General features: G+C 38.0%; 1 protein-coding gene across 2 annotated transcripts; it reads right to left on the bottom strand.

Moving 5' to 3' along the window:
• Positions 1 to 345: 345 nt before the first annotated feature.
• Positions 346 to 8,683, bottom strand: LOC121424055 (dynein light chain Tctex-type 5-B-like). Of its 2 annotated transcripts, none has more exons than XM_041619638.1 (2): positions 8,432 to 8,683; positions 346 to 1,351 (listed from the first exon to the last, which is right to left on the bottom strand). In XM_041619638.1, the coding sequence occupies exon 2, from the start codon at positions 1,086 to 1,088 to the stop codon at positions 465 to 467; it is 624 nt and encodes a 207-aa protein (XP_041475572.1). In that variant the 5' UTR covers positions 1,089 to 1,351; positions 8,432 to 8,683; the 3' UTR covers positions 346 to 464. The 2 variants fall into 2 exon arrangements, with proteins under 2 accessions (XP_041475572.1, XP_041475573.1); XM_041619639.1 differs by lacking the exon at positions 8,432 to 8,683 and adding an exon at positions 2,833 to 3,209.
• Positions 8,684 to 16,753: the final 8,070 nt, after the last annotated feature.

Raw genomic sequence — 16,753 nt, 5'->3', positions numbered from 1 at the left:
AACTAATAAGTAAAACACCTTATCCGAACTGAGAAAATCACAATATCAGTATAGTTGGGCCTTTCTGGATAAGACTATCCATACACCTACCACTGTCAGTCTGAACAACCTCACTCTTTACTCTTGAATCCAGTATATCAACCGTCCTTTAGAAAAATACAAACTGATGTTGTTTTTGTACACATTAATCTTAAATGCAGGGGGCCGCGGAAGCAGGGGGTGGGTCTGTCTTTAGCCCCCTCCCCCCACTTTTTTCCCAAACCGTGTACAAAAACGTAAAAATGATTATCATGATTGTGATTTTTGCATGGTCAGCCCCCCCCCCTTTGAAAACCGTTCCGCGGCCCCTGAAATGGCCAAGGGTGAGGCAAATAGACATTACATTGTGTCTTCGCTCCATCTATGGTATATGGCCCATAGATCTTTAAACGTCTGTACAAGTGAGTTGCTCAAAGTCATTTAGTTCATTCGTAGTAAGTTGCGTGTACGGAAGCAATGGCATAGAGCGACTGATTCTGAAAGTTTGCCGTAGCGAAGTTGTCTGTCTCTGTGTTCCAGACCGCTCGGCTGACCATCTGCATACTTTGGCCGTTCTTGGACCCGATGTAGACCTGACAGACTATCTTGTACCTCGGCATCTTCAAGTCCTTGACTCGCCTTTTCACCTCGTCGACGATGTTCTGCGTGAACATGGATACAGTTTTCGGTGCGTACTGCGCGGTTGATAGATACCGCTCCAGGACGGTTTCCAGGATCGACTGGACCGCGGCGTGCTTGAAGACCGCCCCCTCATCCGGTTTCATCTTGAAGGTGTTCTCGTATTTCACAGCCGCCGGTTTCGAATGCTGAGAATCGGCAGCCGATCGCAGGGCGTGGTTGCCCCGATGGCTGCCCATGGAGATAGAATACGCCCTGGACAATCGTCGGAATTTTCCTTGATAACCAGGCGGTCCCATCATGTCGCCATCTTTGGATGTGGAGTGACTGCTTACGATCGATGCGCGTCGCGACATTACCGATGGTCTGCGTCGACCGGTCGGCTGCTGCTGGTTAAACTGTTCTAGATTCCGCTCACTTAACGCCGCCATGTTGCGTTTTAAGAGCACTTGACTTTTTAAGATGAAAAATAAACGTGAAACTGAAACACCACGTTGCAATCAAACCGATGATGTGTGGATGCGAATCTTGTTCTATCCAGATCGTAAATTAGTATGAAATCTTGCAATCAATCACGACTCATCTTGAAATCCACATTTTTGTTCGCTCAAGAACTTGATTCCACGACAAAAGTACCAACTGAATAGACACTATCACATCAGGAACTTTGTGGTAGATTTCCGTTGCCCTTAAGCTGAAAAGAAAAAAAAAGAATAGAGAAATTATTAATTAAATTGCAAATGGATCTTTGCAAATTAGTAATCAAGTTTTCATAAAACGCTAAATCTATACTACGACACCTTGAAGAACATGGCGCCCCGATAAAACCTGTACCTACAAAAAAATGATTAATGATACACCATTGAGGATCAATCTGCCAACTGAAGACACATCTACCAATAAAATCACATTTCCATCTAAACTAGGAGATAGTTCGTAAAAAGCACGATATCCCAGGGATCCACAATCAGTGGCGTACCGTGGGTCATGAGATGGGGGGAGGGCGCCTGCAAAATTTTGAGTAACTTAGCTCGGAAAACTCGCAATATCAGTTGCCAGGTATACTGACCTAATAAAGACATTTTAAGGACAGTGTCATTAAACGGATATGTATCTCACTTATCAAATAAATCGAGCGCGAAGCGCTATTCAGACCTAAAAAGGGACATTATAAGCAACTTTTTGTAATCATGATAAGTTCCTGTCTCGCTAAACAAACAATACGAGCGCGAAGCGCGAGCTGAAATTTTTGTATATATTGACTCCAAACAGGGACATTCTAAGGACTGTATCTTACGAATTCATTATAAAAAAAATATACATATCTCACCATAGTCATCTAATGCGAGTGCCAAGCGCTTGCTGATTTTATTAAAATTACATCTAAACTCATGAAGCACTCGTAGTCATTGTAATCATGATAACATACGCATTTCACTAATCAAATATAAATTTTGGATATTCAGATCAGAAAAAGGGACATTTTAAGGACTGATAGTAGGAATCCATGAAGAGCAGACATATCTCACCAATCCACTAATGCGAACGCAAGCATGGACAGGATATGTTTTATATCAAGACCTTAAAATGGAGCAATCACTTTAAGCAGTCATGAAAAGAGATTATGTCACTACATAAAACAATAATATATAATTCAAAGTGCGAGGAAATATATTTGGTGTACATTGACTTGAAAACGGGAGGTTTTTAGTACAACAGGATTATATATCTCGTTAAACAGACAATGCGAGCACCAGGAACAATAAAGACATAGGCCCTGAGCAAATTATGTTTCATAAAATTATGAAAAAAATGTTTCTTATGTAATATAACATAACATAATGCTATATAACATTATAATGAGCAATGATGTCTTCTTTACCACTACGTTTTTCTTCCTTTCTCCCTCTTTTTCTCCTTTTCCCCGTGTTTTAAAGGGGTGTTTTCTCAGTTATGGACGTGGGTCGCGCGTGCACTCGTTATATAAAAACTTCGCTTAGGGGGTGTTTGGAATTTTTGGAAATAATTTGATCACGCAAATACGAAATTCATATGATTGGAGCCCCAAAGTCCCCCTCATCTGCAAGTCAGTTGTCTGTTCACGGACTACAAAGTGAACCGATAAGAATGTGACATGTTAAGCAGTATACTCTAGAATTATGAATTTGCACTTACAATAATAAACGATGTGTTTACAAGAATTATGATATGACCTGTAGGAACATCCGATGTCGTTGATATCTCCAATGATGAACAAATATGGAAGTATACAATCAGTGGTCCTGAATCATTTTTATTTCTATTACGAGATATTAATCGTTGAGGAACAAGATGAACAGCGATGATGAATTTAGGAAATGCAAATGATGATTTTAAAACTTCTCCCACTCAAATCCTAATACCTACAAATCCTCCGATAATTTGTGTTTCGGGCACTTAGTCGATGAAGCAAACTTTTGAAGTATCTTTTGGCCCATGCATACTGCTTTCCATAATTATCCTGTCATCATTGTACACTGTAAGGAGATAATATCGATCGCGGCTTTGGGGGAGAAGAAAACCAAGTTCACCGCAGTTTGGGATGAATGCACAATGCAGGCTACCACATTGTCTGGGGTGGTTGTCATGGCAACCCCAAGCTCGATGTTGACGGGGTGAGCACCAGGGGGTGACCCCTGGAAACGCAGCTGATGATTCGAGTTTCCTTCACCCCCCCCCCTTCACTCATTATCGAAAACATGTACATATCTCAATCTCCGAGATCTCCCTCCTTCCCTGTCCCTCTCGGTGTCTTTGGAGATTTGTTTCTCTTTCTCACCTGCTATTAATACCCATTGCAAGTAGGTTCATCTAATGCCAATTCGTCCAATTGCCAACTAGTGGACCAGTTGGCAGTAGACAAATTTGAAATTTACCCCCAACTGGGGGGGGGGGGACCAATAGGACTGATGATGTCAAACTCTTTTTTTTAATAATTATTTTGGGTATAAAGTTACATCGCCCAGACATTCCTTCTTTAGTTTCTTCTTCGTTTTTACCTGTCTTTCCTTATTTCAATGTTTTAAAAACTGTTTGTACCTGGTTTCAATATTCAATTTTCACTCCTTTTAATGTCGGGATTTATGAAAGGACTGATCGAATCGTTAGAACGCGAAGCGCGAGCTGAAATTTGTTAAGATTCGGACCTGAAAAATTGAGATTTTTAAGATTTTAATGACAAACAGTATCCGTATCTCACTAAACATTTTATTGTTGTTTATTTAAGGCCTTCACTGACCCGAAAATGAACGTGAACGTTTTAAACAAATTTGGCATGTAAGATATCATGGAGTTGTTTAATAAACTATTCGAGCGCGATGCAATAACATTTTCGTATCGTGACCCGCCACGCTTGTTTTGTTTTTAAGTAATCGATTTTGACTTCCAAGTTCTGATATAGGTCAGTTCAGTCCTATCCAGTCCTGCCTCATTTCGAATTATTACTAACCACATACAAGCAAGCATTCAAAGCCCAGAACTAAATATAGGTTTGTTTATATTGGTTGCCATGACGACATAAACCGATGTCGTATTGAGTTGGAATCGAAAGCTTTGTATACTTGCCACTCTTGCGTGACCTTCTTTAATTTCTTTTGACGCCATACAGTTCGTTCAACTGCAAGTTTATCTATCTGTGAATGAAATAACTTGGGTTCGATACAAAACTTGAAACGAGGAGTGTTGTACTAAATCCGCCATTTCTATGATTATTTGGCCGATCCAAAGGTTCAGTATTCTCCAATAGAAAATATGAGTTATACATCCATGCATATACAGGTTACTGAAAGTATACAAACTTGGAAATCTAGGTAACCACGAACTTCTGATAATAATTTAATTAGTATATAGCATATTTTGATGGTGAAAATAATAGCACTTTGAACATTAAAATTAGTTTATTTTTAACCTCACTCGCTCTGTTATTTTTTTTCTAATGAGATGTAAATTCAGTATAGTTTTAGAAAGCAATCAATTTTTTGATTGATTAAAGATAGATCAAAATGAAGAAATAGAAATACATAGGCCTACCCAATATGATAGTCACTCGAGTAAAGCGATTATACCTACATAGTCATGATACAGGCATAGGGCTGTTAAAGAAACTTTTGCACCATGAGGCGCCAAAATAGAGTCACATTGTTGGCCTACGCCTTTCCCTTTCCACTGGCCGATCATTTGGGGACTTATGGCCAAATTAAGTCAAGTGAAGCCACATTGCCCTTATGGCGTATCTGGCTAACCTTATCAGGGTGGGGGTAATACTTCTTTGGAGAAAAATTACCCCCAACCCCCCAAAAAAATTTCGGAGGCATTTTCCTGTTAATAGTTTCTGATAGGCAACAATTCAGAAGTCACAGAATTTTTTTTAAAGGACACTGTCCACTACTTAGAAAATAATTACATCTCTGTTGAAAATGTTTGAAATTGCCCTTTTACTTTGTTTAGCGGATTTTCTGGGAGGAAAATGTATTTAAAAAATCTCTTGTTAACAACTTTTTAAGATCTTTTTGCTTGTCACATTTTCGAGGGAAGAAATTTTCGACTCAATACCTCGACTGCAATCGACCATGCTAAGCCGAGAACCAAATTTCGTGAACCCCAACCCTTTAAAAACAAAAACAAAAAAGGCTTTTATTTCATATTTTTCCCGCTTGGTCGCTACTCTTTCTTGCATATCAATGAAGAAAACAGACTTAAAGTATTGAGAATACTAACATTTATGGCTTGCTGAGACATGACAAAAGGGCAAAAAAGAACACACGATAATATCTCCTGTCTGTCTCCCTGTCTCATTGATTATTAGAATTTAAATCTGACGGACAGTTACTTTGACATTACTTGGCAGTGTACAGTTAGTAGAACGTTATGTTCTTTGTTCGCTGGTCTGCGTTTAGAATGTATTGTCTTCGGGGATTAAAGAGGTCAGCCTAATTACAGAATAGGATTAAAATAAAATGGAAACTTCAAACCTACGCATGGTTACCAACGTCAGAGATAATCCGAAAATCATTAAACGTTTTAGTTCACTGGTGATCGGTAATGAGCCTAGCAAATAGAGCAAAACAAAAAACACTTCAATTTTAACCTTCCGAAAGGGGAAGGCCTATTTCTATTTGTGTAGAAACAGGGATCGACTTGCAGGGGTGGGTGGCAAGAGCCAAATATTTCCCGGTCATATTATGTTATGAATAGGCGTAATGGTGTAATGGGGCGACCAGACATTGCGAATCAGGTAGAATTTATCTTGTAAAAAAATTGCGAGCGAGCGAAGCGAGCGAGCAAACATTTTGACATTTTTAATACAAAAATCCAATTTTGTGATAGATGTTGACATGATATCCAGAGAATATATTTCACTCTTCTCTCTTTCTATTCTTTTTTTGTGATCTGTACGCCACTGTGAACAGAATTATTTGCGGCAGTAGCGTGCAGAGTAAACAAAACAAAAAACTAGGGGCGCAGTATGGCGCATGTGCTAAAAAGCTGCTTAATATAAGTCCCGAGCGAGCGAAGCGAGCGAGAAAAAAATCACCTTTTCATGAGAATTTATAACTTTGAGATATTTTTTGACATTACATTCAGTAAATAAAATCATATCCCACACTTCTCCTTTGCTTTTCTTTCCTCCTTTTTTTCTTGGTAGAACTTTTTGGGTCCATGGCCCAACCCTTTCATACTCATATACGGCAGTGCTATGCGGTTTGGTCTGGGGCGGAGCCCCCGGATCTTCTTGATATCATAGCGATTTAAACCTCGCAGATTACCGCCATTTAATCAAATCGCGGGTATATACAGATTCTAGCTTTTGCACTACACATCTATTCAACCCAGTTGAAACAAATATTTTGAGGGAGAAAAACATAGAAAAAATATTTTAAAAATTGCCTATTGAAATTAAATTCTAATTATGTAATAGTTTTCTCCATTATATTCAGCAAATAACGCATTTCATTGTTTCCATTCATTTCATTAAACGTTGTCCCTTATAATTTCTTTTATATCCTCTTGGGTGACCCCTCCCGCGCCTATACACCAGTAATTAAACGTAAAGCTTTAAGGTCAAGTCCACCCCATAAAAATGTTGAGATTTGATTTATTGTTTTCTTCTGCATCCATAACATTTGTATAATACATTTTTCATAACATAATAAACATAATATGTTAGCATTTTTGGCATAAATTGTAAATAAAGATTACTAAAAAGATAATTCAGACAAAAATGATTAACTACATGATGTTCACAATTTGCAGGAGAAGGATTGTCATCATAAGCAGATTGCTTGAAAAAAAAAGATGAATAAATAGAGAAAAATCAAACTAGCATAACACTGAAAGTTTCATCAAAATTGGATGTAAAATAAGAAAGTTATGACATTTTGCACAACTCTGTGACATAAAAATGCGACAGTCTATGATGTCCCTCACACATTTTTCTTTTGTTTTTTATTGTTTGAATTATACAATATTTCATTTTTTACAGAATTGGCAGTAAGTTCCAACTAGACTGAACCATATAGTCTACATGTTCAGGGAGGAATTAATCGTTGTTTCACTTGACAATGAGGAGAAAATTAGAATATTTCGCATTTCATATAATAAAATACAAAAGAATTAGTGAGTGGATGATGTCATCAGTTTCTCATTTGCATACTGACCAGGATGCACATATAACTGCTTTGTGAAAAATAAGCGAAACTTTAAAATGTTATAACTTTCTTATTTTACATCCGATTTTGATGAAATTTTCAACCTAATGATTGTTGGACTTTTCTATTTTTATTCATATCAAGTTTTTGTTGGGGTGGACTTGTCCTTTAATGTAGGAAGGGTCCCTATAGGTGGGGGCGTAATAAAGCCATTTAAAAGTCATAGATGAAGAGCCCCTACTGCTTAGGGTCTGGGGCAAAGCCCTGGTAGCTTATTTGCATAAAATTTAGAAAGCTAATAGCACAATGTTGTCTGCAGTCCCTCTTTCTTCCCGCTCTTTATTTTCTATCCTCGTCAGCCCGGTCGTGTTAGTAAGTTTTTATTTCTTGTCCTTTTTTCCAATTTAGCTTTTGACTAATTCCATTCTACCTTCATTTCCCCCTATATCGTTTGCCATTTTGTCATCTTTTAATTTATTTCCCATCATGCTATTGCACTACATAGGTCTATTTCGGAATGAATTGCTCTTTCTCAAATGTTCTTCTTTCGTTTTTCTTCCCGCTTTCCTTCCTTTTCCATTTCAATTTTTTTTTCTTTCCAATTTTCCCCTTCTCTTTCCTTTTCATCCTTTCCTTTCCCTCTTTCCTTCCCCTTTTTTCTCCCCTTTTATTTTTTCCCGTTTTTCATTTCCCCGCTGAAATCCGCCGGGGGGGGAGCAGCTTGCCCCTGCCCCCCCCGCCTATTACGCCACTGGCAGGGGTTCGGGGTGCGCGAACGCCACCCCACCCCCCCCCCCAAAAAAAATAGCAATTAAAAACCAAGAAATAGGAAACAATTTTTGATAAGCCAAATGTCGACCTACTTCTCTGGTCGAATTTTTTTGTTCACGATAACGAAATATTGACGAATTGGAGACCCCTTACCTTAAAAGTTTGCACGGGCTCGGTAGGCAAGTTGATATGTCTTAATCAATCATTCATAAACTAGTCCTATAAGAAACAAATTGCACTGTGGTTACAACGGATGATCCAACAGTGTTTACCCGACAAACAAGCATTTCGAACATAGAAAAAAGTATGTTTCTTACCTTATCACACGGAGTAGATCCTACGATAAATTATATAAGAAATTCGAAATCTGTTGTAAGATTAATGATCCTTCTCGTTTAGAGTCGACAGACTAAGTTTTTTTAACAAGATCAGCGTTCAAGTTCCTATAGCAAAGTCACGAATGCGCCAAAAACAAACACAACCGGTGGCATCATACAACCGATAATAAATATCGCGATGATTTAAACAGATAGTCACGTACGAATGAATGTTTATTCAACCATACATGAGATGATCAACAAAACTATAGTCACTAACAAGTATCGACCGATCTCACAATGTCCTTTTCTTGATCCACTGGTTCACGATTTGAGACATAAAATCAATATTTAGAACAATACCATGAGAACATAATTGTCGTTGCTTTTCAGGGAAAGTGAGAAATCGATGAATGACTCGCGACTCGAAATGAACCTCTATTGAATTCGCGAGGCCTCTAGTGCGAGACCAGATTACATTGACTTACATTCACCTTTAAACCTCCACTCTAGCTTCTAATTACTTTACTTGCTAAAACTGCGTAGAAAAGTCAACTTTATGAGCTCACCTTCACCTTCAACGTGATCTATACAAAGCCTAGATCATCACACATGAACATAGGCGGTGGAAGCGGGGGTTCGCGTCCTCCCCCCAAAAAACTAAGTGGGGGGGGACGATCCCCCCTATTTTTTTTGTTGATGACCTATTTTTTTTGTTGATGACCTATTTTTTTTTTGCTTGTCAAAAAAAATTGGTAGTCCCCCCCTGAAATTTTGGTTGGTAACATGTTTTTTTTTGCTTGTCAATTTTGTTTCCTGCGTCCCCCTAAAATTTTTGGCTTCCGCCGCCAATGCACATGAAAAGAGATGCCGAAGGTATTTTTCCCCTATACGGGCCCAGGACAGGGATGTCTAAGAAAACATGCAAGCGAGAGAGCCAATCAACAAAGCTGGTCATGAGAAAGTGTTCTCATGATCAAAATTGAAATTTCATGATCTGCAGGTGTATTCACTTCTGGTTGATTAATTTTTTTTATCGGAAATTTGAATAGAGGAAGTTTCTTTTCAAAACTAGTGCATATAGGGCCAAGAGGTATACCCCGATATATCAACCTAACATTGATATAACAACCTAACAATGATATATCAACCTAACATTGATATATCAACTTAACACTCAACCTAACATTGATATATCAACCTAACACTGATAATATAGAAATAACATTAATATACAAGGTTGTGAAGAGCAGGGATGGTAAATTGGAGCGTACTACTGAGATATATTGCATAAAGTTTAGATTGCATGTGAAAATGACTATCGACGGACCAATCCAGTTTTTTTCGACAAGCTCAATCTATAGTTAGACGTCTATATATTTTCTCAATCTGAACTGATTGGAAAATAAGAGTATGGGAGTACGGGAACAGAATATTGACGATCGCTTATAATAATATACGCGGACTTATTTTATTTTGATATCCACACTCTTAAAATAAATCAGTCAAATTGACTAGACCAGTAGTTAGCTGGGATCAACTGATATGGCAATCACTGATATTCACATTTCTGACATATATTCTAGTCAGAAATAATTTTGTTCTAGTAAAATATGACTAGAAAAAAGTCAAATATGACTAGAATAACAGTTGCACCCAGTTGACCCTATTAACTAGTCGTTTTTGACTGATTTGCTTTTAGAGTGCAGATGCGTTGAACAACAATTTTACCAATAAAACTCACGCTGAAATATTCTTCTTTGTAGACCTTATATCACAACGATAGTGTTTACTTTATATCCGTTTCCCATGCAATCAAAATTTCTACTTTACCTATATATAGCTGTCACCTTTGAGGGTAATATCAGCCATTCTTTATACAATGCTCTTGTTACTAAAAGTCACTCATCTTTGCTCTGATGGTTTATACGATGACTTGCTCAAACGCCACCATGCAGACAATAGTAATCCTCCAATCCCGATATTTTACGATTCTCATAATCTTTGTTAAACATTTTATTCCTTTATATTAGATCGAAATAGCGTCCAATAATGTTGGATTAGTTTTGCGTGTAAAGACCCCCGTAACCTCGTAACCGAGAATCACAAGTCGTTATTACAAACCAATGGAGAGCAATATTGTTTAGTTTCTTTCAGTGGGAGGGGGGCGAACAAGGGGGGGGGTCAAAGCGATTTGAGAGGAAAGACGGGTGGTGGAAGCCCGAAGAAGGAACGGTATACAGACGGATATAATGATAATGATACTGAAACCATAGATTGATGAAAATATCAGACGAGCAGACAAATTATGGGGAAAGTGGCATTTTCATGATTCTGGATGCATCTTAATTCATTCGGCTTTGTCGTCACAAGCTTCTATTCTGGGCCTTCCTTCGTACACACGATTATAAAAACTTTATTCTTTACTTATCTCCCTTTTTACACTATGGTTGATTTACATGCTACGAAAAAGATAAAGCCATTTTGGAAGAGAGTAAATGTTTACTTGAATTATCATTTGTTAAGGAGGCAATAGATGCCGTCTGAAACGTTTTCATCAGTGATTCAGTGTTCCACCTCTTCTTTTTTGCGATTGATCATATCAACAACTATGGAAAGCCAGCAACGTCAACGTCTCATATGTATGTTTGTTCAAAATATAGATCTGCTATTTTATACATTCATTGTTTTCTTGAAAATTCAATGTGCTTCCCTCTGTTTACCGGTCTGTACAAAGGACATTGTGCAAATTTCCTATAGAAAAAAATATGGCATTGTTGGATTTCCATACAATTTGAGGTTGATATCTCTTTTTGAGAAGGGGACCCAGAATAAGGTGAGGGGGGGGGGGGTAGGGATACAATTTGCATGGACTTTACCACCAGCTATTGAAATAAAGGCCCGAACAAGGCATATTACTATCACCTGTATACAGGTATAGGCATGATAGGAATGATCACTGGCGGCGGAAGCCAATAAATTTAGGGGGTGTCCACCTGAAATTTTGGGATGGACACATGTAAAAAATAGGACAAGCGCCCAAAAAAATTTTGACAAGCAAAAGAAAAAAAAAAAAAAAAGGTCATCAACATAAATTTTAGGGGGGACAACACACGTTTCAGGTGGGGCCACGTGAATATAGGGGGGGACGCAGGAAAAAAAAATGACAAGCAAAAAAAAAAAAAAAAAAAAAAAAAAAAAAGGTTATCCAAAAAATAATTTAGGGGGGGGGACCGCCTAAAATCTAGGGGGGACACGTCCCCCCCGCTTCCGCCGCCTATGGGAATGATCGTTTATGATCACCCCGGATGATCACGAACATTTTAAATGCGCATTTTATCAATGATAACGTTTGTTTATCAAGACAGGAGTGGCGTTACGATGGAGGGAGGGGCAACCGCCTTTCATGATATCCCCCCCAAAACAAAAAATCAAGAGGGGACAAAAGAGGAAGAACATTGAAGAAAGCATAACGCTTATCATCGAAAAGAAAGTTCTGAACCGTTTAACTCGTATATTTCACCTGTTATTCAAGTTTGAATTAAGAAAAATAACACGACTTCACCATTTTATACATTATTATAGGCCGTCTTGCCCCCTCACACTTTACACTTTTTCATACAAGAGGTATGTATTTTAATGATAATTCAATAATAATGCTGCATGGGGTATGGCCTACAGAGATCCATGTTTACAATACTTGTAAGGGTTACATAGAGGCTCGTTGATTTAGCTTGTGACCGACTTCCCTTTCCTTCGTTCCACCTTACCACCTTACCTCATCCATTCTAACTCCACTCACACAAATACGGAAAATGAATCGGGGGGGGGGTCTATATAATGGGTCATGCTTACTGTACAAACAATACAATTTTTTACCATTATTGGTACTCTGGATAACAAACGAAACAGTTGCTCAAAATTTGGATCAACAGGGTTTGAGCAAACTTGTGACCACTTCATATGTCTTCCTCAATATTTCGACCATCTATTAGACTATTTATCAACCGTTTGTCCCTATTTGTTTTACTATTTCATCCTTTTGTGTCATTTTGTAGTTTATGAAAGCCATGATTTGGCCTCACTTACGATGATCGAACTCATTTCCATGATAGTTATTTTTTTTTTGCTACTATAAATGAGAATGGTAAAGTTTCCAGAATGGTAATTGTCCTCATACAAGGGCCGCGGACCGGTTTTCAAAGTGAGGGGGCTGAGCAAAAGTGGGGGGGGGGCTGACCATGCTAAAAATCACAATCACATGGTCATTCTTACGTTTTTATACAGAGGTGAAAAATGACACATTGATTTACAAATGAGTCAGTTTACAGGTATAATGAGTTTTTTTTCAATTCATTTTTAATGCATAATTTAGCTAGAGTGAGAATTATCATATTCTGCCTTCATGCAAATGTTCATTTCCCGGACTCCATTTGTCCTCCTTCATCAACAAGAATCATGAAGAAGACCTCCACCAAGGCATCCATGATTCTCTTTACACTTCTAACCATCATCCCTCGATCAATCGACAGCATTCTCAACCAACGTGGATGAACCTTTCTATTATTACTTTGGTCTGCGGTATCCCTTCAAAGCCATTGGAATGTCTTTGCAATGCTCAACATCCGCGTCTTCAAAGAGGCATGCAGTATCCTGAACTACCTTGATGTTCACTTGGAGGAACCGTTCTCACATCTTTTGTTCCGTGCCGGTGACCAGTTGACATTCGCATCAAGTGACTAGTCTCTTGGAATGTCTTCACCATCCTTTCGTATGCTGCTATATACCTCAACTGCCTTTATGATCTCTTGAAGGAACATTTCCACAATCTTTTCCTCTGTGCCACCGACTTTTCATCAGGTCAGTCGGAATGCCATCTTTTCGTATGCAGCTACTTCTACTGCCTTCATGACCACTTGCAGGAACCTCTCTACCATTTGCTCCTCTGCTACTTTGACCGTCAAACCGATTGCCTCCTCCATCAAGTCCTTGAGGTGACTCTCCACTTCTGCCTCCTCTTCTAGGGACACCTCCTTGGTTGTCCTCGTACAAGCCTGACCTGCATCACCCGCTTCAGTCAGTAGTCGCTGGTGGATTGACCAACATACTGTTCCACATGGCTCCGCAACGTCGATCCTTGGATAGGAAGAAGTCTGAAAAAAAGAACGAAGAGAAACCATTTACTACTCTTGCATATTTGTTGATTCCGCAGCTTAATTAAGAACAATCATTCCATCTCTGTTTTAAACTTTTATTTCTATGACTTATATCTGTTCAATATATTTTCATTTTGTTTTCTCCATCCCCTTTTCTTACTTATTCATCTGTAAAATATTCTACTGAGACGACGATATGTTGTCGAAATGATGACCAAGATGATTTAAAACAAAAATGAAGAAATTACCTTTATTGATTCTGACTCTTGTTCTAGTCTCTCCAAAACCACGCCCTCATCTTCATCAACTTTTAGAGAGTCTCCTTGTTTGTCGGATTGATGATCAATTTCACTTTCACTCTCCGCATCTACACTCACGGCAGTAATCTCATACGATAAGTCAACGGATGGAGATCGCCTTTCGTCGACATCGATGATATCGTCAGCAACCCTATTGATGACGATGGCCCCTACGATTTGGTGATCGTGACTGTTGATGACATCGAGACTCTTGATGCCGACCATGTCCTGCAAAAAGAAATAAAAAAGAAAAGGGGGATAGTTTCAGAAAGAGTTCCCATCAAACGCAACCTTGAAAACCAAATACAATTTCCTTTTCAATCAGTAAAAAAGGGCATTCGAGACATGCATTTATTTTTATTTAGTTTCCATTCCAACTGTGATTGCATTAGTTTTGAATACAATGTTCCCTGTACCCATAACATTGCCTCAATTTTATGCAAACATTTTATGTATGAATTTGTTCGCATTGAAAACAATTATCATTTTAACATCAATAATTTTTTTTCCAATTATAAAACATAATTTGTACTCACTGTAATTTGGTCATAGTCGGGATCTATTGGCTCTGATTTCCTCGATGATTCAGGGAATACGATGCAATCGTCATCATCATCGTCATCGTCGTCATGATGATGTCGAAGGGGAGATGGATCCCAGAGTGTTGGCCCATCTACTTCCATCATGATCATCATCGGGACGTCCTGTTCCTGCTCCCTCTGAAAAAATGAACAAAATTCATTTATTTTGTCTGTTATACATTTATCATGTTATCTTTTGGATGATCATAATCTTTATCTGTTCAAAATTGATTTTCTCTTTTAAAACTTAAATTCACACATGTCTGTACAGCAGAAAAGTGTATATTTTTTTTCTGTTAATGATAAAAAAAGAAATATCAAGAATCGTTAAATTCCCAGAACTGTATGACATCGTTCAGTTGTTTAATTATTATTGTGTATTGATCATGCTAACTGAGTTTTAGTGAAAATTTCATTTTTTTAAACAAGTACTTGCTAATTTACCAAGAATTCTTATAACATTTCTATTTATTTGAATGCATGATAAAAGAGCAATGTTGATTGAACGCCTTGATCACGGATATATGTGACCGGGGATCGAACCCCCGACTTTCATGTTTATAGCCAGGCGTCTTAGACCACTCAGCCACGGCACCTCAGACCCACTGAACAATATTAAGTTCTGATATTTTCAATTCACCCGAAAGTGATCTTCTGATTGACTGTAAGTATATTAGAAAGTTTAAATGATTATATCATGATTTCTTTTTACTGAATTTCATGCGATTGTATGTTACCCGTGTAAATATTTCACTTCATCAGAGCATTAATACTTCAAACATTGATCGTGGATAATCTTAACATTTACCAAATATTTTATGTAGGCTTAAAAAATCAATAGCCATGATTTTAAGGTTTGGGGCTCAATCCCGGCTTACTCCTCTTCTCTTTTCCTTCCCTATTAGTCCAAACTTTTGACAAATTTAACCCCCCCCCCTATACCTCTTACTACGGGTTTGCTTTAAACAATATTCTACCATTGTGTAAAGTGGTATTTATTAATTTTTTTTAACTCGTCTATATCTATATACTTTCCAATACCTTTTTATGATAGTTGGTTATTCTTGGACGTAAGTTGATCCCAAGTTCATACTTGTCATTATCATCATCATGATGACCTTTGGACTGAATACACCCCATTTCTTCGATAAATTTTCAAAGAATTGCCGAGAACGATGAAATCGCAATGATATCTCGAGAACTAGCTAAATGCTAATAAGAGGTTTCTTCAAAAGTATAAACAAACTTTTTGTTGCCAAGCGGGCGGATTCACATATGCGCGCAAGCCTTTATGACGAAACAATGAATCCGCCGAGGTTGCAAATTTAAGTTCAATGAACTTTTCAAGCTCCAATTTTTTGTGTGTATGTAAAATAATCAATGTTTTTCTCCAAACTGTTTTTTGACATCATATAAGGAGCCAACTATCCTTTAATATACAGGGGAGGGGGAGAGGGGCTAAGGATAAACGTCTCAAAAACTAAAAAAAAAATCTGATTGTGATTTTTTTCATGGTCTACCCCTTTCAAAACCGTTCCGCGGCACCTAGCTAACCCAAGAAAGATATAATAATGCAAAAGCGTAATAAACTAGCCACGTTTAGGGCGAAAACATTTCTGTGCCATTAAAATCAGTGATTTCATGTCTTCATTCCACCATTTTGGGGGTGTATCATTAATTATATAATATTAAAAAATATATTTACACTTTTCTTGAGGATTTTTTTTAGTTAAAGGACTAGTATCATCAATCTTCACTTCATAATCTTGCACTTTCTAATTTTCAGCCCCTCTGGTCCCTCTTACCGGTCTTCGCGCGTTCCATCAAACTTAAAGAACCCAAATAAAAAAGGACATGTGGTGTCATTCTTGGCTGCTCCACCCCGTCTATGGAACTAACTTCTTGGGACTGCCCAAAAACATTTCAAATATCATCCTCCCTTGGTCTTCCAAACAACTTGAAAACCTATAGGTATACCCCTTATCGGCAGTCTGTCACTGACAGTGGTAACTCCCGTATGAACTTGGTAGGACAGCGTTTTGCTGGTAAACACCAAGCTAACATCTAACCAATTAGCTAGAAAACATTTTACGTCTAGGTTAATCAGCCATAGTGGCTGACATTGTAAACGACAGATCATACTCTTGGGCCTTTTTATCGAAGTGGAGACAATGGCAGAGTTGGGATTAGAACTCACAACCTTGCGATTATGAGTCAAATGCTCTAACCACTGGGCCACACGACCCGCATGATGCTGATTTGATGCTGTCAGATTTTTTATGGTTT

The sequence above is a fragment of the Lytechinus variegatus genome, chromosome 11 (genome assembly GCF_018143015.1).
Source record: "Lytechinus variegatus isolate NC3 chromosome 11, Lvar_3.0, whole genome shotgun sequence".
NCBI lineage: Eukaryota > Metazoa > Echinodermata > Echinoidea > Temnopleuroida > Toxopneustidae > Lytechinus > Lytechinus variegatus.
Note: the sequence above shows the minus strand (reverse complement) of the source record. Positions and strands in the feature narration are given on the sequence as shown.